General features: G+C 39.0%; 2 protein-coding genes across 6 annotated transcripts; one reads left to right on the top strand and one right to left on the bottom strand.

The window, feature by feature from the left end:
- Positions 1 to 605: 605 nt before the first annotated feature.
- naa40 (N-alpha-acetyltransferase 40, NatD catalytic subunit) lies at positions 606 to 11,314 on the bottom strand. Of its 2 annotated transcripts, XR_014626675.1 has the most exons (9): positions 10,946 to 11,314; positions 8,451 to 8,546; positions 8,241 to 8,293; positions 8,032 to 8,127; positions 7,623 to 7,781; positions 2,046 to 2,129; positions 1,885 to 1,962; positions 1,279 to 1,660; positions 606 to 1,126 (listed from the first exon to the last, which is right to left on the bottom strand). XR_014626675.1 is itself a non-coding variant. In XM_084403468.1 (8 exons), the coding sequence occupies exons 1-8, from the start codon at positions 10,949 to 10,951 to the stop codon at positions 1,516 to 1,518; spliced, it is 717 nt and encodes a 238-aa protein (XP_084259594.1). In that variant the 5' UTR covers positions 10,952 to 11,314; the 3' UTR covers positions 606 to 1,515. The 2 variants fall into 2 exon arrangements, 1 of the variants encoding a protein (XP_084259594.1); XM_084403468.1 differs by having other exon boundaries at positions 606 to 1,660.
- rcor2 (REST corepressor 2) lies at positions 4,100 to 22,747 on the top strand. Of its 4 annotated transcripts, none has more exons than XM_084403466.1 (13): positions 4,100 to 4,105; positions 16,213 to 16,335; positions 16,644 to 16,700; positions 17,009 to 17,089; positions 17,869 to 17,921; positions 18,014 to 18,175; positions 18,505 to 18,629; positions 18,726 to 18,792; positions 19,366 to 19,605; positions 19,902 to 19,979; positions 20,202 to 20,259; positions 21,059 to 21,276; positions 21,415 to 22,747. In XM_084403466.1, the coding sequence occupies exons 2-13, from the start codon at positions 16,215 to 16,217 to the stop codon at positions 21,784 to 21,786; spliced, it is 1,632 nt and encodes a 543-aa protein (XP_084259592.1). In that variant the 5' UTR covers positions 4,100 to 4,105; positions 16,213 to 16,214; the 3' UTR covers positions 21,787 to 22,747. The 4 variants fall into 4 exon arrangements, with proteins under 4 accessions (XP_084259592.1, XP_084259593.1, XP_084259591.1 ...); XM_084403467.1 differs by lacking the exon at positions 4,100 to 4,105 and adding an exon at positions 9,544 to 9,583; XM_084403465.1 differs by lacking the exon at positions 4,100 to 4,105 and adding an exon at positions 13,137 to 13,252.
- Positions 22,748 to 26,112: the final 3,365 nt, after the last annotated feature.

Raw genomic sequence — 26,112 nt, 5'->3', positions numbered from 1 at the left:
ACTGTTTTTAATATTGTGAAATGTTAATTGAGCATCAAATCAGCATAGTAGAAGGATCATGATTCATGCGACACTGAAAAATGGCTGCTAAAAATTCAGCTTTGCAATCACAGTGATAAATTGCATTTTAAAACGAATTAAAGTAGAAAAAAGTTATTTTAAACTATACATTTCACAGCATTACTGTTTTATTGTAGCTATCAAATAAAATGCAGCCTATGTGAGCATAAGAGACTTATTTCAAAACCACCATAAACATTTTTTAAAAATCGTATCCACCCCAAACTTTTGAATTGGTAGAGTATATTTCTCAAATCCGTTACATAAATACATTTTTTTAATTTCTAATGTAAAATTTGAAATAGTGCCATAACCAAACATTCCTTAAAATAAACATATGAGGATGCTTTTTCTCTCTTGAAGTTCAAAGGACTCAAACAACAAAGCAGCCTTTCTTAATAAAACTGAGGGTGGGGATTTGGTTATCAGAGTCTCAGCTGATAACAGTGTCTATCAGTTTTCCCCCCAACTAAAATCAATAGTTAAGAACAGCTTTTTCAAGATACATTTGAAACACAGTAAAACAAATCAGTCCACTAAATATCAAGAAGTCAAACAAGATTCCTTTATTTGTTGCATACAAATCAAACGCATAACAAAGCTGGAATGACCTTTCGTTTCAGTTCAACAGGAGAGCACAAGACAGGAACACTCATCTCAAACTGTTGTTTGTGTTGTATATCATTTTCCAATGTTTTTGAAGGCAAATAAAATGTACATGGCAAACAGATTATATACAGTGAAGAAAAAAAATGGAAATATACAGTAATGACATGATAAAAGAATGTTATGATAAAAAAAGTAAAATGAAAGTACATATCTACCATAGCTAACATGCCAACCTCTTTATCAAATCAAACATCAACATAATCCTCATCCATCAGTTCCCTAATATAGCTGTTATAAAACATTTTGTTGAATGACCTGAGACAGTCTAAGTGATTACGAATTATAAACAGTACAGACTGTAGTTTTCATATTCTTGAAGTGAGAAGCAAACTTCCGCTTTTAGTTAAAATACATTTACCCTGAAAAGTGGTATAGAGTAAAATGGCTGTAATAACCACTGTGACCAACACCTGCATTCACTCAACAGACGATGAGTGAGGGAAACTTTCTGAAAAAACAACAAGAAAAAAGCAGGCTTTTTCCGGATGACCCTCACCATGCTGATACCTGAGGTGAGAGAAGTCACATTTGGCTCACAGTGGCTTTTACCGCTATTTTTTGTCATTCAAACCTTTATGTAACTGAGAAAAGCATACTATCACTTATTACGTGAAATGCTGGATGAGCTTTTTTAAGTTAAAAACCAAGAGCAAGCATAGAGGGGGTTTCATTGATGAATATGGGCAGGAGAGTCTGTTTCAAGGGCTTTCTAAGAGGGGATTGTGGGTGACGGGATGTGGGGAATGAGGATGAGGAAGCTCTGAAAGAACACATGAAGGCTTGCTTTTAATGGCAGCAGCCTCCACAGTGGCCGCCCCCATGCGCATGCCCCGACACGTCGCCGTATTTTGTTCTCCGGCTCAGAATCTCATAGGAGCAATCTTCTCCACAGCAACCGGACATACTGGGTGACGTTTCGTCAATCTCAAACCTGAAAGAAAGAGGGCAGCCATTGGTGAATTCATATTTTAACACTGAATAAGCATTGCAGATTTTTTCAGTAGTTGGCTAGGCACTTGTTGCTATGGCAACTGCTGTCATCCAGTGTTTGGTCTATCACAGAGGCCCGTATAAAAATCTGCATTCAGAGGAGGAACAGGAATTTCATTGTGAGGAAGTGTTGAATGTGTATTAGTCCAGAAGGACAGGACTTACTGTAAAGCCTCCCTAAAGAACTGGTAAGCCCCATGATTGTGTTTAAATACAGTCAGCATGACCTTTTTCATTTGCGTGCTGAGGAAAGAGAGTGAATTATGAGTTTTGGTAAAAGTGCTACACAGGAATAAATTCTTGGAGTGCTGTGTTTGTTGTGGTACCTGTTGGCGATAAGCTGAAGGATTTGGATGAGAAATTTCCCCAGGCCTTTCCGTCTGACTTTACTCTCCAATTGGACTTCATAACTGAGGAAACATAATTAGAATCAGTCAGATACAAACAGCAATCACTGAGGTCATGTGTCTTACATGACTCAGAGAATCAGTGAAGTCGCACGTTGCAAAAATAACAATCGAGACAGAAGCCCTCCCACACACACACTCACAAAAACAATATGTGCAATGATAAATGGACAGACATGCACAATACATCAATAAGCTGATAACTGTTTTCATGTTAAGGACAATAACTGATTCATTCAATCCTATTTTGTCTAAAATGTTAAATAAAACAAAAAAATTAAATCAATACTTTTAAATGATACATGTTAATTTGGCATACCACTATAATATACTGTGGGGAAAATTGATACATACAAAATGTATTAGTGTTTGCACCTGGTATTAAGAAAGTTTATCAATCCGATCACAAGTGGACGATGCTAAACACAGGTGTAAACGGGGTCTAAAGTAGCGGCTCCTGGCCGTTAAAGCGTAACTCTCGCCAAAATTCAACCTAGGGTCTTTTTGTGAATCTACCCGAGGCAAACTTTCATTTAAAAGCATAATTAGGATAGAAACGGCACTTTTAAGATTGACCGCATCTTCATTTCACGAATGGGAGTGCCAGGGACACTTCTACGATAGCATCAAGATCGCTATTTTTAAAACACTAAGAAGGCTCGACACAACATGAAACTTTGCTCGAAGTATCACCAGGGGCTCTGCACATGAACTCGAGCATTGAGAACATTGTTTGTATACACAGAGTTTACTAAAAAGAAAGGTTTTGAACTACTCACTGTAGCTGTTGTTGTTTCCGGTCCTCTGCATTTTGGCAGTCAAAAACAGTCGATCTCCGAATGCGAATGAACCGACTCCATAGGAGGAAATGTCATGAAGTTGTAATTTCAATGAAAAGCATGATAACTTAGCCACTTAATTTCACAACATGCTCAGCTTTGGGTAATCAAAATTACATTACTACTGTCCTTTATTGGCATCATGGGAATCTTGGTCAGCCATCCAAGATTGTTGGGCTCAGCATGAGCAATAATAAGCACAGCCATACCCCATCCCCCACCCATTTTAACATGACTCCTATTGTAACATCCAGGTTAGGCTACATGTGCAACTCACAAGACCCCCCTCCTATCCACTAACTAACTGACATAGTAGTAAAGGCAGACTTTTCAAATGCCATGCACAATTTCACTCCATGTAAAGATCCGTGCAAAAACTTTACAACTTTGTAATTAAAAGACTAGCAAACACACAAAGTTTAATGATGCACACATACCCCATTCCATTTCTAGGTACCCCATCCCATCCCAAGCTGTCGTCACTAACATTTCGATAGAACATAACCAAAAGTGCATTACCTCCACTCTTTCTGCAGCAACTTGTAGGCCTACAGCTCTTGGAATAGCATTTTCCCTCAAAAACGATTTCTTTGGTATTCCTTTTGTTGTAGGCACCCTGAAGTCGCCATCGTCAAAGTGGTCACTACAAACTCTGTAGTCCTTCTGTCTTAACGTCTCGGTCAGTGTGTTGATGTCTACTTGCAAAACAAGCAGCCACATATTTAGTATATCCCTTGTGCACCGAAACGGCAGTCGGTGAAAAGTTTCTGGGATGTTTCTTTTCATCATCTTCTCACGCCCAAGAAAAGCACAAAACCGACCATCTTGATTTACGGTAAAAAAATCTCTTGCAAGGCTCCTGCATTCTAACATCACTCACGTAATCCGGCAACAAAGCTTCACGCGAGAGTTTATGTCAGCTAAGCTTACATTATTTAGACTGATATATTGAATGAAACCCCTTGTTTATTATTATTATTTGAATAGATATTGCCATGAGCTAAGTGGCTAAGTTATCATGCTTTTCATTGAAATTACAACTTCATGACATTTCCTCCTATGGAGTCGGTTCATTCGCATTCGGAGATCGACTGTTTTTGACTGACAAAATGCCGAGGACCGGAAACAACAACAGCTACAGTGAGTTGTTCAAAACCTTTCTTTTTAGTAAACTCTGTGCACACAAACAATGTTCTCAATGCTCGAGTTCATGTGCAGAGCCCCTGGTGATACTTCGAGCAAAGTTTCATGTTGTGTCGAGCCTTCTTAGTGTTTTAAAAATAGCGATTTTGATGCTATCATAGTAGTGCCCCGCCCCCTAGCACTCCCATTCAAAAGGCAATTTGACCAAAAACGAAAATACGGTCAATCTTAAAAGTGGCGTTTCTATGCTTTCAAGGCTCGAAATTGCGACCATTTTGGTCGCATATGCTCCTGAAATTTAATCTGTGCGACCTAAAAATATATTTGGGAGCATTTGTGCGAGTGCAAATAATGGTTGTGGTGCGACCTGTTTTCATTTCTCTTAAAAACGTTTGCAAATTACTTCACAGTGTGTACCTTATGTGCGCTGATACGCGATGGCCGGACCGTCATTCTATCCAACGTTATATAACCAATCCCGGGGTTTTTCCTGCATTGATTTTTTTTGGCGGCCGCCAAAGCCTTTGATCGGTGCGTGAGTGACTGCTGCGCTTGACGAGAGAAAGCCCCGGCCGCGCGCGCGCACTCTCACGTCTTCAAACAACACGAGCGCTGTCTTGCTCTCTCTCCCTCGCGCATATTAATCAAAATCATTTGACACGATAGAAAAGGGGCGGAAGACCGAAGTTTCACGTGGAGCATTCGGAGATTTTTTTTCTCCTAAATTACCGTGGAGTGTGAATTGTGCAAAAAAATAAACTACCGGGATAATCACACAACGCTTGCCGTATGCTACACTTCCACTAATGACACTCCGATTCGCGAACTAATGACTCATTTGAACCGATTCACTTTAATGAATGGTTAAAACAACTGATCTGTCCAACACACTCACGAGACGTCTGAATCGGTGTATAACAAATCGGTACCACTTTACAATAATGTTCCACTTATTAAATTCTAGTTAACACAGTTGTAGCCTACTATTAAAAAAAACTGCACTTTGTTAATTTGTTAACCATGTTAATTGCAACATTTGGGCTACTAATAGCCTATACATTATTGATTTTTTTTATATATTTTTTTAACATAGTTAATGCACTGTGAAGTAACATTAATGAACAATGAACAGCTGTATTTTTATTAACTAAGATTAACAAAGATTAATACAGCATATTAATAGCAATAGAGTGCCAAGTGCCCAGCAAAAAATGCAGGGACAGGTGTGTGGCAAACAAATCAGGTTCATCAGGTTCGATTATTAAGGCTTTTAATCGGCAGGATACGTCAAATATAACCATACTGTCTATGAATATAACACCGCATCACCATCGCCAAAGAAGAGCTTGCCTTCACTAAATTTATGTCAAATGACAAATCATGTGCCAATATCATCGGGGTGAGATGATATAGAGCCAGAAGACCAAATTTCAAATCTTGGCCACAGGATGAAATAAAATCTGTTAATATATAATTTGTAGTTGTGGTGCTCCTTAATTTTTGGTGGGTGCTCCTAAATTTTTGCTGGTGCTCCTAACTTTTTGAAGTTGGGAGCACCAGTGCTACCAAGTAAAAAAGTTAATTTCGAGCCCTGGCTTTTAAACAAAAGTTTGCCTCGGGTAGATTCACAAAAAGACCCTAGGTTGCATTTTGGCGAGAGTTACGCTTTAATTTAGGTAGGGCAGATTCTGGGTCTTAGCGCTAGTTTATGATAAACATTTTGTAAGCTTTATTTCCTAATCACTGAATACATCAGACACACTTTTGGCAGAATTCTAATGTCCTTGCGTTATTCAGCCTGAGGGTGGCGCTCTAATGATGATTGACAGCCTTTAGTACACACAACAAACGCATAGAATGACATCTTAGAATTGCTTAAATGTAGTATTTATTGCGTCTGAATGTCGTTTTAAAATATTGCAAGGTATGTAGGAATTCCAGTGAGGAATGTCTATTCTCAGAACAAACATCAGAACTACTGTGTATAAAGGCTATTGACATGAGCAAGTTCAAATTAAAGGGTTTATACTTTAATTTGATACGCTACTCCACATAAGATGAACAGACATGCCAACTAGTTAATAACCCGATGCAGACACATAGCTGAAGCTGACTGATAGCGTCTTGGTCTGAAGCAAGGTTCACATAAGGTAATGTGAAAATAAGTGGGGCAGCCTGAAATCTCAATTACAGCACGCTGCAGTTCCACTTTTCACCACAAATTTACAATGGAAATTCCGAGAATGAATTTTGTCCATTCGATCGAAAGATCTGAAAACCACCCATACACCTCTTCCTTTGAAGAAATCAGGACAGAAGTGGTTGAAAGTGGACAAAAGAGACTCCCTCGTCTATTATGATCCGATCGACCGAAACGCATCTTAATACTGGGTGTAACAAAAAAAGTGTAAACACGGCCTAAGTTAGTGTTAAGCCGCGTTTCCACCGCAGGAACTTTCCCTAGGAACTAGGGACTTTGGGGTGGTAATCGGTGTGTTTCCACCACAGGAACCAGGGTCTAAATGAAGTTCCGTGTAAAAATTTACTCCTCCGAAAGTCCCTGCTTGCGAGGTAGTACTTCTTCAAAGTACAGGAACTTTTGGGGGTGGGACTTGGGCGCTGAACATGCTGATTGGTTGAGTTCATGCCGCATTTTGATTGGTTGACTCCACGCAGCATTTTATTTCAACCACCATCTGTTGCGGTGTGTGCAGTAACAGTTGTTTGCTATTCGAATCAACAATGGAGTTTAAAAAATAAGACAGATGGACCGACGACGAGGATCAGGCTTTATTAAGCTTAAATTCAGAGGATGAAATCCAGTGGGAACTGTAAAGTAGCGCGCAGTCCTGCGTCACCGGACTAATTTGCCTAATCTTCACGGTACTTTAGACAGCGGTGGAAACGCAGACAGCAACCGGTCTGGGGGGAAAAAAGTTCCTGGGACAAATTGTTCAGTGGTTGAAAAAACAACAACAACAACTCCCACCTCTATCAGCCAATAACCAAAATTGTACTAAAACATTGTGCATTCTGAGGGGCCGTTTACACAACACCGTTTCCAACTAAACACAGAAAACCTTGTGCGTTTTGGTTGCTTATTTACATGACAACAGCGGTTTGGGGCCTTGAAAACTGGTTTCAATGTTTTCAATAACCGTTACTGTCACAGTGTAAACTACAAAAACGCAAATTTGTGCAAACTGTGGCATCATGCACGTGTGTATGACTTGTTCAGTCTATAGACGCCAAGTGTTTCTTTACAAAGTGACGTCGCCAACTACTGGCCTGGCATGAATACAAAATGTAATCATTTTCGAGGACCCGTGGGAACAGGGATCGTTTTGATAACGTTGTTGTCTGTACGCTAAAAACGCGAAGGAAAAACTTTTCGTTTTTTTAGTACATCGTTGTCATGTAAACGTACCCTTAATAAACTGACAGATTTTTAATAATCCTCAAAGAGAAATTCATAGCTGTCCCGTGTGATCAGTAATAATTAAAGCAACATTACCAATATAAAACCTCATCTCCACACTCCACGTCAAATCGAAAGTGGGAAAATGCTAAAGGCGTGGAGTCAGCATCAAAGGCCAGGAGATACCATGCTCTCTCGTCCTTCATCTCCTCCCTTTTCTCTCTCTCCTTCCATCCCCACTCACTCTGTTCATATCTGCCAAAACAATGGAACAACAATTCACATTTCGCAGAAGCAGCACATGTACATTTATATACTTGTTCACAGGGACAAAACTGAATGTCAAAGGGACACAAAATGCTAACAGGCATCCATTAAGAAACTATACGGGAAAGCTCAAGATGCCAGACACAAAAAATTTGACAATTAAAGCAGCATGAACTTCAAAGGCAGTAACAATATGGGATGTTGGATTACCCCACATGTTGACTTGCTCAATACCTACAGCGTCTGCATGTTGGCTCTAGTCAACTCATAGGCCCACTCCACTGTATCTGGATTCAATGCAGCTACCCGTTTACACTCAATCACCAGGTTTAGCCTGTGACCGATTCAGACATTCACAATATTAGTATAACAGAACATTTTTTAATTTTTAGTTCACCAGTTTACAGACAGACACTTCTGGTAAAGGGGAAAACAAAGACAACATACCCATTTCTGTCATACTTTTTGAACACTGGCATGGCAGACAGAGGATCTTCAAGCTGTTAAAAAAGTAAAAAAAATATATAAATATGGGACACACATTGCATCAATATTTATCTATTGCAAGAGCCTAAACAAACATTGCATACACAATTTTAAGACAAGTCCACACATATTTTGAAAATGTTTCTTTCAGATGTTCTCAATTAGTCATACCTTATTGGCTGCTTCCACCTTAGCACACACTGCATCCATAGCTGCCCGTTCTTCAAGTCTTCTCTGCTTTTTCTCCTTTGCTCGGTTTGATTTTCTCTAAATGGTAACGGAAAGACATACTGTCAAACACCACCCTCAGATAAAGACTGAACAAAACCATCTGAAAAATGCATACTTTATATTACAACAAATCTGGGAAATTTCAGAGCAAATATAAACAGACATCTGATAAAGTTTTTAATAATTCTACTCTAGAGAGCAGGGTGGTTGATGGTCGGAATAATATGAATAGACATATAGTGAGTTCTGCAATGAACTGAATCAACACTGGTTTAAATTAAGCCCGAATAATGGCACTATTGTTTTCTGTAGAGCTGCTTTACAGCTGAAATTGAAGTCATTTCATAACTGATTGATTTTACAACATTAAAAAGAGTTAGTTCACCCAAAAATGAAATTGTCATTAATTTCTCTCCCTCATGTTGTTCCAAATCTGTAAGACTTTCGTTCATCTTCAGAGCACAAATGAAGATCTTTTTAATAAAATCTCAGTTGACAGTTACGCAACTGACACTTTGATGTTTCAAAAAGTTCATAAAGAGATCGTAAAACTAATCCATATGAATTGAGCGTTTTAGTCCTGAATAGAATCGATCGCTTTATATGATTAACGGATTTAATTAAGTCTTTTATTCACATATAAACATTGATCAGCGAACATAAAAAGTTCATCTGAACCTGCTTGACACGCGAGAACAAACTTCAGGAAATCTGAAGCTCAAACGTGTTGCGTAACGTGAGAATGAACCTTATCAGTTCTCACACAAAGCAAACATGATTGAGCTTCCGTTTACCACAACTGATGTGTGCCTTGATGAATATTTATGTGAATAAAAGCCTAAATTCAATCTGTTCATCATATAAAGCGATCAAGTCTCTAAAGAAAATTAAGACTAAACTGCTCAATTCATTTGGATTAGCTTTACAATCTTTTTTATGAGCCTTTTTGAAGCGTAAAATTGGTAGTTGCGTAACTGTCAACGAAAGGACAGAAACTCTCAGATTTCATCAAAAAGATAATCTGTGTTGCGAAGATGAACTAAAGTCTTACGGGGTTTTGTAAAGACATGAGGGTGAGTAATCAATGACAGAATTATATTTTTTTGGGGTGAACTATCCCTTTAAGACTGTTATTTTCCTGTTTATTACATTGAAGCTGCTTTGAAAGACTGTATTGCATAAAGCACAGGATAGAAAAATGTGACTCGACTCAAAATCTGAGACATTTGATAATCTTGGATCTTTTGTCCTGAACTTATAGGCTTTTTGAAAAACTTAAAACAATCTGATATTAAATGAAGTCTAAATGGATCATCAAATCAAGTACATTTTTTAGTAGATGTTCCACTGAAGCACAAGATACTCTCGAAATGTTATTTTGAACTTGTCCAAAAAATTTGGAATTAAATGCTTATTTTACCATATTTACCAATTAATAAATAATATTAGCTAGCAATTTACAAAATGTTGTTTATTTTAGCTTTATAAGTAATTATTGCACAAAAGCTGAAAATCTCAAAATATGTATCCAGGTCAATATGCATCAATCGCAAGCAAATTGCATTTGTTTCTATCATGGTTAGTGACCCATTTGTGGACATCATAGGATAGTGATATTTCTGTAAATGTGAGGATTTAAAGCCCGTTTGAAAAAATTACAAATCTATATTATCAAGAAGAGCACATCTCTAGCTCGAGGAGCAGAAAGCAAGCTTTTCTTTAGCTCAAGGTATAGCAATGGCAAGAGAAGCAGGAAACAGGTGCTGAGAACACAAAGCACGTGGAGATGAACGTGGTTATTAATAGTTTTCTAAGGGCTTGACGATGGAGGAATCAGTACATAAAGTTCACTACTGCCACACAAACGTATCATCCCAACCCTACGGACCGAGCACTATAGCGCTGCCGTGAAAGGTTTGATCTCGCAGTTGGTAATGGCATCATGCGAATTAAAAGCCTGTGTTATGGAGCTCAAATACACCATATCTGACCAGCTCCTGCTATGACTTTGATGCATCGACTGTTGGAAACTGATAATACAGGCAGTTTGATGAAAACAGCAACAGTTTGCCGTGTTATATATGTATCAGTGTTATTGTGCTTAGTGTTAAAGAAATGGCGCAGTCGGCGAGGCACCTGAAATGAACCAGAAACCATTTGAGGTGGACATTTGTGTACTTAGATGGACACTACAATAATGTATTCGGGACCAGAACATCTTTAAACCACCAAATTTTCACCACCACCCCCTCGTTTTTCATGAGCTCCAGGTTTTTTACCTCCAGCACACACACCCAACACACATGCATTCACATACACTCTTTCCGGGGATCATGATTTGCTTCCATCAGTCTTTGTTCAAATTGCCGCACACATTCATCAAAACCCAAGAAAGAGCAAAGCTAACAACATACAACATGGACATACAAACTCACCCCCATTGTGCAGATTTTATACGACCACCTTGACGCGACTATTGCACTCTAAAATGCTTTAAAAAAGTTAGAGATCAGAAGATGAGATGTGGTCTGTGGTAAAGAATGTTAAAAATGCTAACGAGCGAGCTAGTCTGATATAATACAGGAGCTCGCAGGGTTGGCAGCTTGAAAAACACTCTATATAGGAACTAGCGACGGCTGTTCGCTTTTATTTTTTCCTGCCAGATTCGCGCCAAGAAGCGGGGACGAAATTTCCGCGCTCTACTCTCCCTTTCTTTATCTCCTTCTCCTTTCCTCCCTCCCTCTCTTCACTCTTTTCTTTCCCTCTCAGCAACACTGGGCATTAGCCGTTGAGTCTTGGGGAAATGACGACATAGGGTTTGGGGTTAAGGGTCAAGCTCTCTCCACATGCTTCCTTATGTTGAAAAAGGTGTTTAGTAACCTAGAGGAGCTGTAAAGATAAATTGTTGTTAATGACAAGTAATTGATATAAATGGCAGTTTTTTGGGGGATGATTATCGTGAATGCTGTTTTTTTTTTTTTTGCAACCTAAAACATTCTTTCAAAAATTAGGGGATACAGGATACTTAAAAAGTCACAAAATAAATATTGTGCACAAGTTATATAAAACGTTGTTTTTAAATCACATTTGCATATTCTATTGGAATATATATAATTATATATTCAATCACATCAAGAAGAAAGTATTCCGAATAAGCTGTAGAACAGGACAGTTCTGTGACATCATGACTTCACTGTCTTAAGCCATGTTTGCTAATACAACCTGATTTACAAATGGAGAAAAATAGAAAGTGTCTATTTATTGTTGGCATCCATCATCTCTAGTCTTTTGTTTCATGTAATACTGGCACTCCAAAACTAAAACTACATCAGTGATGTTGGCCTATTTGTTTCCTTGGAGTCTTTGTAAACTCGAGTGTAACATAACATTTATTACCCTTTGGCACCAGCCTGTCACCCTCAGGATTTCTTTTTGCCATGGCTTCATTCATAAGGAATTCCATAATCCATATGCCAACTCTGAATCCTTGTTTGTGCTATTTTGTAGTGAAAGTTGCTGTTTTGTGTATTCTATGTGCAAGGTGCATCAGTAAAACAATGCAAGATTGGGTCACAATGAAACATGGTGTCTCTATGTTTTTTTTTTTTTTTTTGGCTCGGAATGGCCACATTGGGCCATAAATGAAATGAATTAGCTTTTGATGTTAGAGAAATGCTTGGTATCATATTTATATGATAAATATATTTATTATAATGGATATATATGTTTTTAGGTAATCCACCTGACCAACATTGTCCTTATTAGGGAATGAAGTATTATCAGAGGCCTATAATGACCCTACAGTACCTCTTTTGTCCACAAGGGTGCACTAGTTGACAATACAGGGCAGCAACTTAAGTTGCTACTGTGGAGGAACTGCTACTGTGTGTGTCTCCACCTTGGAGAATTATCATGGCTTGAACTGCATCGAGTGCGTGTTTAAATACCAGTGGTGATTCATTTCAATACATCGAACACTAGGCTACAGTAAACTTTGAACCTCACACATCTAGGATGGTCTTGACATATCCCTTGCTGAACACCCATTGCTTGTTTATTATAAACAATCCACAGCCATAACTTATAAGGTCTATCCATGTGTTGAATGCAAAGAACGCTGCATATTCTTGACCACGCCCCTCCCGCAGATGGGCCGTCACGAAGCCCCGCCCCGAACCTTTTGTTTTCGGGTAATCTGTCTCGCGACGGGGAGAGATGGCATTTTCAGGAGGGGAAACAAGGGAGGGGGTCAGAGAGTTCACCGCTGTTAAAACCACCGTTTCCGTTGCAGCACAACTCACACTGAACCTTAAATACATGTTCGATAACCACGATGGAGTGATTTTAATACCTATTCAAATGTTTATAAATCAGCTGATCACGACCTAAAAGGCCATACTATAATGTAGCACGAGAACAATGGGTTGTGGCTTCCATGTTATTGCAGGGAGTTCTTGTTAAAAATAGGGCAAGAGAAGCAAAACTACACCTTCGGGCCTGTGGTTGCGAGCAGAGAACAGCACTGAAAACCTCTTTCTCTGAGTAGTGTGCATGTGCGCGCGCGCACGCCCGCGTGGGGGGTGGTGGGGGGAGTGCAAGAAGAGGAGGAATAGAGAGAGGGGGAGGGGAGGAAAGAGGAACTCAGAGGTGATGAGGATGGAGGAAGTCTAACAGAGAGGAAGAGGAGAGAGAGAGAGATAGAGATACAAGAAAGGAGAGATCATCATAAAGGGACAACTAAGGTGAGTTAGAGAAAATGGAGATGGTTCTTTTGCACAGTACTGGCAGGCATGAAGGAGGGGAGGGAGGAGATGGTTGGAGAGAGAAACACATAGACAGAGAGGGAATGGCTGGGAGGGGTCTTGTGCCACAAGTGCTGGTATGTCTGTCTCTGTTCTTGTCTGCAAAAACCACAGAGAAAGAGTATCAATGTATACGGGTGTACAAGGAAGGATCTGTCCATCACTTGGGGCCTTGCTGGCAGATAGTGTTCAAGACCAGTCTGAATCCAGTCTTTAATCTTTATTCTGTCAGTATTAGAGTTGTGTCTAGATATCAAGTTTATTCTCACCTGTAATACCTTCAGGTTATGTTTAATTATTGTAGACCAGGGTCCATGGTTTACAGTGTAGGCTAAATTATATTGATTTCTTTAGGACTCAGTCACCCTTTATCAACTGGATGTTGTAAAATAACTACATATGAAGCCTAATACACGATATCCATCATAAAATGCTCATTATTTAGGTAAATAGGCAAGTTCTAGGCTTTTCCCCCTTTCCTGCATACATTAGTGAAGGGTCTAGGCAGCCTCAGCACTGCATTGCACAGCTGACGGATCCCTCCGCACACACAGCAGGAAGTAGTTCCGTATGATTTAATGTGGGAGCACCGCAGGTAAAGCACAAAGTAATGATCGGTATAAAGCGCGTTTCATGAAGAGAGTTGTCAGATATGTTCTAAATATGTCTAAATATAAACATAGGTGTAATTAACGTCTGAATAACGGCTTTTTTACGATGCGAGGGTTTCATGAAACATTTTATTTGTAATATTGCGCATTTGTGAACTGCGAGGGTCAGATTTACTCACGAAACGAGCCTTTACATTGTCCGAAGCACTTGTTATGCATTTGATGCCGGTTAAAGGGACTATGTAATTGACATGGAAGTTAGTTGGGGAGAGGCGAACAGAGCGGAAGGTTTTCTCGGTTGTGAGGAGTTCGGTCTCCCCGGCACATACACACGGATAGGATCCGTATGCGACCGATGCAATGAACTGGAGAGAATGAGAAACGTGCGAAAATCCACTGAAGCTTTAATGTAGTTGAATATTACCAAACGTACGTAGTGCTGATGTTTTACAGCACTTATTTCTTGCTTAATAAGTTTGAATAGGAGAGAAAGAAAGAAAGCCAGGTAGTGAACTGCTATTCGGACTGGCAACTAACGTTATAAGGCAAATGTTCAGCGACAGCTAGCCATCAACTGGAATAGGGACATAAGCGTGGCTCTACACAAAAGGACCCAGGCTTGAGTAAGCGACTGTGCGAAAAGTGAGGTGAGGGGAAAGATGCTTTTTTTCCTTTTCTGTACTTTTTAAGTTTGAATGATGCATTATCATTACCCGAGCAAAATCCGTGCGCGTTTACTCAGAGAAATGTTTAAATGAACAAGGAACGGATGATTGGATGGTGGTCGGAGTGATGCGACCTCTCGGAGTTTAAGGGGGCAATCGATAACTGTTTTCAGCTGAAACACTATTAAGAGTTGATTGGACACTCTGTTATGCGAGGGACAGTTCAGTGCCACATAACTGAGTGTTTTGGACTCATCCGAAGAGCACGTTTAAATTCACACTGAGTGAGCCGGACGGCAACTTCAATCAATAGAGACACTGGTCGTGACGTCACACTCTATTCAACGCTTAATTTTATGACACATAACGATTTTTTTACTTACTTGTGCGAACGAATTTTTAATCCTATTTAGGGTTTTGATGACGCGTAATCAAAATAATGTATTATGCCCAACTATGTAATTTATTGCACCAGTACTTCATCTCGCAAATGCATCTTTTGTGTCCACTTGTTTAGATTAGAGACATTTTACTTTTTTTTTTTTTACTTTTTTTTTTTTGGATGCTTAAAATCACAATTCAAACAGCCTCTTGAGTTATAATTTATGAAAATAGCGAGAGTTTGTGGTTGGCTATCACAATGGCAGTAGCTTAAGAAAATAATTATTTGGTCATTGTTTACGATTAAAGGATGGTGGTAACTGTTGTTCTGGAACTGTTCATGTAGGCTACGTTACATTTTTGTAAAATGATAAATGTCAGCTTAGTTTTCTGGAAGCATTCGCGAAACAAAGACTTTCTTGTCCACTGAGTCTTCAAGGTCTCATTTATTGGCGTTGAAATAAATGAAAGTTATCTCAATTCGTTACAAATTTAGAAACATTTCACTAAAGTGTATATCCCGCGCTTTGTGGTTTGATACATCAGCCAGGCGAAATTAACTCTATCACCTGCCGCTCAAAACACCGCCAAGAGCATTTAAACCTCCACAACATCTTTCTATCTCTTGAGCAAGACTTCATTTCCATACAGTCAGATATACTTCAGTTGTTTACTAATTTGAGACTAATTAGATTTTATCACCACATTTCATAACAGACTGCGGCTGTTCTTAGAAAGAAAATACGTTTGTATAATCATGTGACCGTTGGAAAAATGTTACTTGAGGAAGTCAATAAAGAAACCAAAGGAACCTCATGTGGTGATTCAACTGACAAGCTATCTTACCTCCTTGTGCTGGTTGTCTGTTTTGTTGTAATATTGCTGTTAGACAATTTTATTAAATTTTTTTACAGCAATAATATGTCTTATGAATAAAAACAGGTCAAATTCTTTCCAAGAAGCATAACTTGTTATATTAGTCAATTAGAATTAGTTAGCATCAAAGATGCAGCTAGATTAAAGGCATAATTTATATACAGTATTTACAATTATCATCCATCATTTACTAAAAACTGTTCAAGTTTGGAAAGACATGAGGTGAGTAAATGAGGACAGAATTTTTTTGGGGTGAACTATCCCTTTAAGACTTTGAAAACAAAGGCCTCAATGCTGATTGTTTTGAACTCTCTCTCTCTCTCTCTCTCTCTCTCTCTCTCTCTCTCTCTCTCTCTCTCTCTCTCAGCCATGCCATCAGTGATGGAGCGATCGGGGTCTGGTGTGCTGTCCCGAAGCAGGGCCAAAACAGTCACGAACGGGAACAGCCAGCACTCTGAGGAAGAGAGCAGCGATGAGGAACACACACATGGTGTGTCTGACACATTCACACACAAACCCAGCAACACCAAGCCACCATCTGCACCTTTATTCCCTTACATTTTAGCGTAGTTTCAATCCTAAATAGTTTAAGTGTAAAATGTTTCAGTGTATCAGTGTCTGTATGTGTATTCGGTCAAGCATCCCTATTCTCTTTTCCTCCTCTCCCTCCACCCACTTTTCTCCCTCTGCCGTCTGTGAGGATGCACTGCCTGTTTTTAACTATGCCTGCCTGACTGTGCCTGTGTTTTTTTTTTCTTCTCCCTGACCGTCCTTTTTGCTCTTGCTCTTTTGAAACAGACAGTATGATCCGCGTTGGTGGGGACTACCAGGCACAGATCCCAGAGTTTAAACCAGGTAAAGAGGAAGATGGGAGTTAATCTCTGAAGAGATGAATATATCTCTGAACTCCATGCATTTTTCACAGTCTGCATGAGCATGATAAGATAAAGGGCTGTGTGTAGGTGTTTCTGTGTGCACTCAAGTTATGGGGAGTAGGAGAGAACACAGCTATAGTCTTTGAGTATATATATATATACCAAAAAACAGCAGAGAGGCATAGAGAAGTGAAAAAACAAGGTTGTGTGAGGAGGAAACAATTGCAGAGGTATTTGAGAGAGGCTGCTGTGCCTTGTGACAGACATGTTTGTTCTTTGTGTTGACAGACTGTGCATCCCGGTACAGTGAGAATGAACAGAGGAGCATGCTGGTCTGGTCACCAAACAGCCAAGTGTCCGATGCCATGTGTAAGGAACAATTATTCACACATAAAAAGGTCTAAAAATGGCTGAGAGTTTGACTCATTGATGAGGAGTGCTTTAGAAAAGGAAAGAAACTTTTCTTATTCTAAAAAAGAAGCCAGTATACTGTGCAGTTGTATGTAGATGCAATGTGTATTTTTTCACAAGATTGAAACTACCTTTAAATTGTGAATCACAATAATCCATTTAAAATGTTGAAATAAATCATGATTCATTAAGATAATGTGCAATATTTAAATGCTTTTCTTTATTTGCATATATGTGTAACTAAAAATAGTCAAATTATGTTGTGTTGTGATATCTGGGTTTGGTCAAAGTAACTGTTCAGTCTCTGGTTATGTAGTCTACACTCTGTTTTCATTCTGCTCTTCATTGTTAAAAAAAAAAAGGGTCTAGATTCGTTTGTATTTCTTTTTTTCTTGCCTAAGATATATAAAATATTTAAAGAATCTTATAAATGTATTTAAAAAAAAAATCTTTTATCAAATCCAATTGATTTGTTTTGAACTTTGAATCAAATTGAAACCCAGTGAATCATTATTTTGAATCGATTCACTGTCAACTCAAAGATTCACAGCCCTTTTATTTATGTTTATTCAAATTCTTTGTTTTCTATTATGTGTGATGCCTTTCAATGTATTCATATTGTAGGTACCATCATTGTGTGTATTGATAAGTCGTTAGCAATTCCCATTCCTTGGTACACTGTCACCAAATCTGCCATTTTGAATTGTAAAGAAACTTTATTTTCCATTCTCTCTCAGTGGATGAATATATTCTGATGGCCAAAGAGAAGCACGGATACAACATGGAACAGGTACCATTCCACTTAAATGTTTGGCATGATAGGGAATTCCTCTAGATGGACGCATAGATGACTGTTACAGTGCATCTGTCTTATATCAACAGGCTCTTGGCATGCTTCTGTGGCACAAGCATGATGTGGAGAAGTCACTGGCTGACCTGGCTAACTTCACTCCCTTTCCTGATGAGTGGACAGTGGAAGACAAAGTTCTGTTTGAACAGGCTTTCAGCTTTCATGGCAAGAGCTTCCATCGCATCCAACAGATGGTGAGCGGGAGGGATGGAGGCAAGATGGGTTATATAAGAGTCATCTGCTGCTCTCACATCTGCCTGCAACTACAGAAGAGCAGGCATTTTGAGATACGGCCCAATGTAGAATCACACATCCACGTAAAGAGTCATAGAGAGGTCTCACTTTAACACTATGAGCTGTTGTCTTGTATTGAGACCGACCTGTTGTAATGTCTTCTGTTGAAATGTTTTAAGAAAGTTCTAAAGAACATCTGACATTGAGTTCACATACTCAATGTTACAAATTTGATTCAGGAATCTTGTTCTTTTTCAGAGTGTTAATCAGCTTGTTTTTTTTTTCCCAGCTTCCAGACAAGCTGATCTCAAGCCTGGTTAAGTATTACTACTCCTGGAAGAAAACTAGAACCCGAACAAGTGTCATGGACCGCCAAGCACGCAAGCTCCTCAGCAAGAGAGAAAAGGATGAGAGGTAAAAGAGAAATATGGAGAGAAATGACAATGAATCATAACGCTTGTGGCTCTCAGACATGCACGGTTACAAAGTGTGTATTTTTGTTCCTGCCAGTAATGATGAGGTAGAGGAAGGAGAACCAGGCAGTGACAGTGATTTTGATATCAACGCCAAGAAAGAGGTGAGCCTATGGTGTAACAGATAACTAGACTCAATGGCATAAAACGGAAGTTGCGATCGTCTTCGAACAAGAAAAAATGCGGGACTTGATTTTGTCTATTGAGAATTGATTGGATGGTTGTGGTTAGCTATTGCTGTGATGTCATGTGAGTGACAGGTTGTCCCGCCCTCGCGCTGGTAAAAACATCTTCAGAGAAGAGATGATGATGCAAGAGGGAGGGGAAGTTATTCTAATTAAAGATTGCAAGGGCACAGTAATTATTTTTTAAATAATGATGTGCACAGATAAATAATTTATATTTCATACAAAATAAGAATTGTCAACACATTTATCTAATTCTTTCATAATTATACATACAGCTTTTAATTCTATATTAATTTAGTGACTAAATGGAATATTAGTACTTATAAAAATCATTGGTCAGGGACTAGTTAAGGCAAAAAGTTGTTTCAAAATTATTGAAATAAAATGACCAGTGATACACAGGACCTAAGATACACATTTTCCTTCAGACATTCATAATGATCCTAAAATCTTAATTTTAAAAAAGACTACTTGTGTGCTGCTTTTCAGGCTGCAAAGCAGAACTCTGGAAATGGAGGAGGGAGTGATAAAGTTTCAAGCAAGTCTGTTCCGACTCGGAAAGAGAACCAGGGTGCGCAGTACCGACACCACCCTCTCCGTGCTCGCCGCAGGCCTCCTAAAGGCATGTACCTGGAACAGGAGGACATCGTCACCCTCTCTGCGTCCACTGATTCAGGAACTGTTTCTATCAGACAGCTGGACACACAACTAGTGTCACTTAAGAGACAGGTAATGTGCATGGATACACACTTTCAGTATCAAATCACAATGTTTTGGTAGTGTTTGTAAGACTTTTAAAGAAATTAATACTTTTAAGCAGCAAGGATGTGTTAAATTGATCAAAAGTGACATTTCTATTTCTAATAAATGCTGGTCTTTTGAAATTTCTGTTCATCAAAGAATCATGAAAAAATATGTTATCGTCACTAAAAAAAAAATTAAGCAGCAAAACCTGTTTTTAACATTGATGATAATAAGAAATGCGATCACCTCTCAGAACATTTTTGGCTCTGTTTTGTTTTTAGGTCCAAAGTATCAAGCAAACCAACAGCGTTCTCAAGCACAGCTTGGGTGATGAGATTGAAGGCATGAGACCTTCAGAGGTAAGGTTTCATCTGCATTGCTCTGATACACAAACCACACACATTTGTCATTCACACTACATTGAAAAATTGGAACTGCAGTATATTGTGTGGTTAAAGCAAGGCACAATATGAAATGCCATTTAATATATTTTGAGAGTGTGAATGTCGATTCTGATCAAAATGCCATAGTTATGCTACATTATACTCTTCATTTTTCTCCATGCGCCGCATTTCCTTCAGCCCTCACAAAAAATCAACACTCGCTGGACGACGGAGGAGCAGCTCCTGGCTGTTCAAGGTGAGCTGGAATATCATTATCTATAATTCCTGAAATCCATAAATTTAAGAACAGATCTCAAAATTAATATCCATATTTCATATTGTACATTATAATGATGTGATGCCTAAATTCACATGTAGCATTTAAAACCACTGATTTTAGTTTGAAGTGTTATTTATTTAGACAAAATTGTGTAGAATTTTAATGTATTTTTATTGGTTATCAGCCAGAGCTTTAATTTAATGCATCCATAGGTAAAAATAAATAAAAGAATGCTTCTGTAATTCCTGGTTTGAGAGCAGAGAAGATCCTCCCAAAAAATCTCACTTGTTTACTTGCATACATATTGAAAACATCATAAAGTAGCTAAATCCAGCTAACCTAATACTTAACTTGCTAAAATGTATGGTACAACTAATACCTGTCCTAAAAGTATGGTAAACATTACTAGTATGTTCATATTACCCAAACTGATGGTCTCATGTCAAATTAGGGAGTTCCTATTCACCTCAGAGTAATCTTTCATGATTTCACTTTCACTTTGCAGTAGTTAAGTCTCTTTTCTTGTTTTTGTTATGTAATGTTATGTTATGTTTCTCTGGGCACAATTTCTGGTTTGTGCCAACTTTAAGAAATGTCATTGTGCGAGTGCATCTAAAGCTATTACCTTCGAAGTATTCAATGACATTTTAAAGCAAGATGTCAGAGGATTTGCAAGTAGGAGGTATTACAGATTGAATGCATAATATTGTTTTATTTTAAGCATTGCTGTGAACAGATTTATCATGTAGCTATTTTCCATCCACATGCTCCCCAGCTATTAGGCGATACGGTAAAGACTTTGCAGCCATAGCGGACGTGATTGGCAACAAGACGTCAGTGCAGGTCAGCTCGTTCTTCGTCAGCTACCGGAGACGCTTCAATCTTGAGGAGGTGCTACGTGAATGGCAGGCAGAACAGGAAGTGGTACAAGGGAGCAGCGGGAGAACTGTGAACACGGAGCTAAATGGGTCGGCAGGAGCGGAAGATGATGAGGTAAGAGAGATTTTGAGTTGTGTAATAGGTGGGATAGGACTTGTTTCAGCAGGCAGGGCTTTTATCTTGGAGATAAAGAACAGTTAACAACAACCGTGGAATTCATTTTCTCTTTTCTATCTTTCTCTGTTATTATAGGTGAAGATGGACGGCATCTCTCCGCCTCACTCTGACAGTCTGTTGCCCTCTTCGGATGCTAGTGTTGGTGGGAACCCCAACTCTGCCCAGTCCTCCCCACCCCTCACTCAACCTCCACCCTTATTGCGCCCTGCACCCCCCTCAGCGCCCCCTAGCCTGCTGCGCCAGCCTCCCCCGCTACAGACGCGACCTCTACAAAACCGGACGCCCCACAATCACCCTCCCCCTCCCCCTCCGCTCATCAGACCTGCGGTGGCATCCTCGCTCCACCAGGGGGCACTGAGGAACTCTCTAAGTTCCTCCTCTGCCTCTGCTGGACAGCTGCCGCCCTCACTGGTGGGGCTGAAGGTGGAATCCCCCCAGTCACACTGATCACCATGGAACATTTGCCTTTTTATAATGGTTTTTAGGAGACCTAATTTGGTCTCAAATCAGTGTAAAAGGGCAATGTAGTAATGCCTCTCAAGAGAAATATGAAAAGAAAAAGAAAACCCAGAGGTGAACTGGAAGCAAAGCTGGACATGTACCAAAACACATTTAGCAATTCAGGAAGGATGAAACACACAGTGTGATCTGCTTCTTCACTTCAGGACCGAGAAGAGCCCTCCATATAAATGCATATAAACTTCCAGTCTTGCCAAAAAACAAACCCCACGAACACATCTGACCTCAGGTCCTACAGCTATACCTCGTGAACAGTTTCAAGCACAACTGCTTCCACTCTAACTACAGCTATTGAAACACCATCTGTCATAAAAAGCTCAGCGGAAGCTGGAAGTTTAACCAAAATTGTGGGGTAAAACCTTATACACTGGAATTAAAAACTGCCACGACAACAGACTCAGTTGTTCCTTCCACCATCTCTATGGCAACAGCTGCACATCACCTAGTGTGCATGACTACAGGCACTGCCGAGTGTTGTGAAGTACACCTGGTGTCAGGAAACTCACTCTGCCATTGAAGAGCCATGCTGATAGAATCGTCCTGGGTGAAGCGGTTTTTGTCGTTTGTATAATTAGGTCCTTGAGATATTGTTAGGTAGTGAATTTATGTAGTAATAGTAAATATTGACTAAGCACTAAGTGATGCAAAATACTTGATTTTTTTTGTTGCAACTCTGAAATACACTGATTTCATCTCGCTCTTAAAGGCACAAACACAGAAGCATCAAAACACTAAAGATGATTCCCGAGGAAGCTCGTGCGAGAGTACTCGTTTCTTCCAAAATGTTGTATGTATGTATGTGAGAACTGTTTACATATTAACTGGATTTGCTTGTGACTATTTTTGTTTTAGATTTTTTTCTTTTTCAGAATAAAGTGAAAATGACCAGATGAGTTTGTTGGTACTCTGTGTAAACTACAGCTATTTTATACAAGGCCCATTAAATACACATGCACTAATAGGTGATGATACACGTTATGCTTAATCAGGTCTCAAATAGGTGGGAACGTGACACATTTTTAGTAATTTTTCACATAAATATGAGGCAACATGCTTTCTGCAGGCGGTCATAACAGGTTTCCAAATGGGTCTGGGGGCCACAAGGAGGTCCCACTAGATTCGTTTTTCAGCTGTCAAAAGTTAACATGCAAACTTAAGATAAGCAATCATTTTTAAACACATGAACAAAATTACTATGGTTTCATTTTGTTTTCTAAAGATATAAATCATAAGATGGATCGTGATTATTTTATGTTGTTGACAGCCACAGTTCAACAGTCAGAAAAAACGAAACAAATCTGCACTGTTCTGTGAATAACCGTATTTGACCCATAATATGTGAACGGACAACGTGTGTTTTCGGTGTGGTTTCAGTAACTTACAGAGTCTGAGATATATGGCAGGTTTTAGATCCAGTCACTGCCTTCTTTCGGAGCTGTTCCCGCCCGTTTTTATGTGTGGTAACGTTAGAGAGGCTACGTAAATGCAGTTGTCTGTTAATCAAGATTTTAGTGTTATAGACTTTCTAGTGTTATATGTTAAGATAAATGTTACATGATGTAGGCTATATTTTTATATAATGTTCAATATGGTTACAACCAGGGTTCGAATTACAAAGTGGCTTTCGGGGGAGCCCTATTTTCCGATCCTCCCTGACTGATTTTAACGCTTTTGGTGCATGTTCGGGCATTTAAAACAATAGTTTTACAGTAAACAGTACAGAACGTACTTGGTTACTTACGTAACCTCGGTTCCCTTACCTCGGAGATAAGGGAACGAGTACTGCGTTGGCTTGCCGTGCTATTTCTCTCACGTCAGGTGTTTTCGCTTCAGTCGATTAGATCTGTCATATGGCGAGTTTTCTCTGTATTTATACTCTTCTATTTGGCGCGCAGAGTCTGGCAGGTCGCCAAGCGCTCCTATTGGATCGCGTGCTTCTGCTTTCTCGCCATTGGTTTGTGCAGTTGCCTCAGCACAGCCCATCAGCGCTCTCGCCTGTGCTGCTGCAATACGTTTTAAAATAAAGGCTTCAATATTCTCGAGAAAAGGAGTTTTCCCTTGTACAGAATGTACAAAAAATGTACAGAAAATCCAAATCTATATGCGACACAAAAAAATGGACAGTGTTTTAGAGCTCCCCCTAAATGTCTCAAAGTAGGCTTTCAGGGGAGCCCAGGTCCTTTTCAGGGGAGCCGAGCTCCCCTTAGCTCCCCCGTAATTCGAACCCTGGTTACAACCAGGTGATATTCAAGGCCAGCGCGATAACAAAAACGAGACTGACATCAGTTAGGCTACTACTATAGTTCATACAGAAGCGAATCCTATATTTAGGATGCGACAGTTGGAGTCCCTCATATCTGTTAATACGGTTGTCAATCCCAAAAACATGTGGGTCATTCCACCGAATGCGTGCCATTTTTCAACTCAAAAAAGCATTTTATTATTAAGTAAAATACTCATATTGAATAGTGAAATATGTGCGTTATTAGATTTAGCGCTAAAAAAAAGGGGAAGTGTTACAAACAAATGGCACCAATTCAGAGGAATGGCTTATGTAGGCCTACTCTTTTACAAATCTGTATTCCTAAAACTTTTTTTTATATATACCTGACTCTTTGCTGTTTTTTAGTGTTAATTTTTGACAAATTGCGTTGGAAACAACATTTGACCCCTAACACCATTGTAGGCAAAAAAATTGTATAGCCTTTCCAAAACACATCTACCGGTATGTGTGGAAACTTTGCATGCACATTCATGCACTAGGAAAAAGTAAAAACATTTAAAAAGTAAGTAGTTTTACCAGTGTTTAAAGAAGTTTAAATGTGGGTCAAACTGACCCACAAAATGTTAAAGGGGACATATCATGCTAAATACACTTTTTTAGCCCTTAAATGCATTTTGTTGTATATTTGGAGTGTTTAGAAGTACAGAAAAGTTGAAATTAGTCTCTTCAGGTGCTTCGTTGATATCTTTATATTCTGTTTTGGTCATATTTTGCAACATGTTCCGATTTTTCTATTCTCTATTACGTTTTTTTGAATAATAACGTCACAGTATTTGCAGCGGAACTGCCAAATAAGGACATCGACTCCCGGCCCAACACTTCGAGCAATCCGCCATTTTTATTTCTCGCTGCGATTTTGTAGTCCAAGCTCAAGGATGCTGAAGTTACGAGAGAGTAAGTCAAAATGTTCGGTTGTTGGATGTAGTATTGGTGAATACCACACGCTTCATTTTTCACGGAAATGTAAAAAAAAAGTCATTTTTTTTGTGTGCGCGAATGATTTAAAAGCATGATATGTCTCCTTTAAGTACCTTCTTTTGTGGTTTAGGTTTAAAATATCAATAGATAATATTTTAGTTTATTATGGCTTTAGTAGCCTACAGCGACTATATAAAAGCCAACAATAAAAGCTTAATATGTTTTTTATACAGTAATTTTTCCTTCTATATGAAAAAATACAGCTGCCTTTAGTTCTAGAAGTGGTCCCCTCAAAAGGGGATCATCATACAAACATGGTGATCCTCAAAATTTTTGGAAACCCCTGGTTTAGGACAAAAAACCCTAAGATTTAAAGTAGATTTATCATGGGGCGACCGGTTAGGACACATGTAATTAATAGCTAATATTTGAAGAGCTTATTCGATAAGCAATGCAAAACATACCTTCCGAGATGCCACAAATATATATATTAAATGTTAGAACATACTGCATCAGTTTTAATACAGACAGCTTGATTTTAATAGTTTTATTACTATCATTGATCATAATCATCTTTGCACAAAAAAAAAACAAAAAAACATTTGGTGTATTTCTATGTGAACCCTCCTATCCCGACAGCAAAGAGTCTGAACACAAATAATAAAATTACAGCAACGAAAAACTTGTGAATAAAAATATCAACCCTGAAGAAAAATAAACAATACTTAAGATAATTGGATCCCCAGCACCTTGAACAAATGATCAGTTGTGAGAACAGCAAAGTACATGACAAAAAAAAAAAAAAAAAAGAAAGAAAAAAGATAATCATTATTTTCTATGAAGATATAAAACACACATGTGCACAGTTGTCCCCTGAACTGGTGACAAGACTTTTTTTACAAGGAGATCTGATCCCAACCCCCCTCCTCTTTACACAACAAGAGGTGACGGTGCACCCCATGTCAACTAGAGGATGCATGCAAGCATGTACAGCTCAGCAGAAATGGATGGAAACACACTGTGGCTCTCTAGCTTGTTGTCAGTGTACTCTT

Source organism: Rutilus rutilus (genome assembly GCF_951802725.1).
Source record: "Rutilus rutilus genome assembly, chromosome: 3".
Taxonomy (NCBI): Eukaryota; Metazoa; Chordata; class Actinopteri; order Cypriniformes; family Leuciscidae; genus Rutilus; species Rutilus rutilus.
The sequence above is the reverse complement of the archived record's forward strand: the minus strand, read 5'-3'. Positions and strand labels throughout refer to the sequence as shown.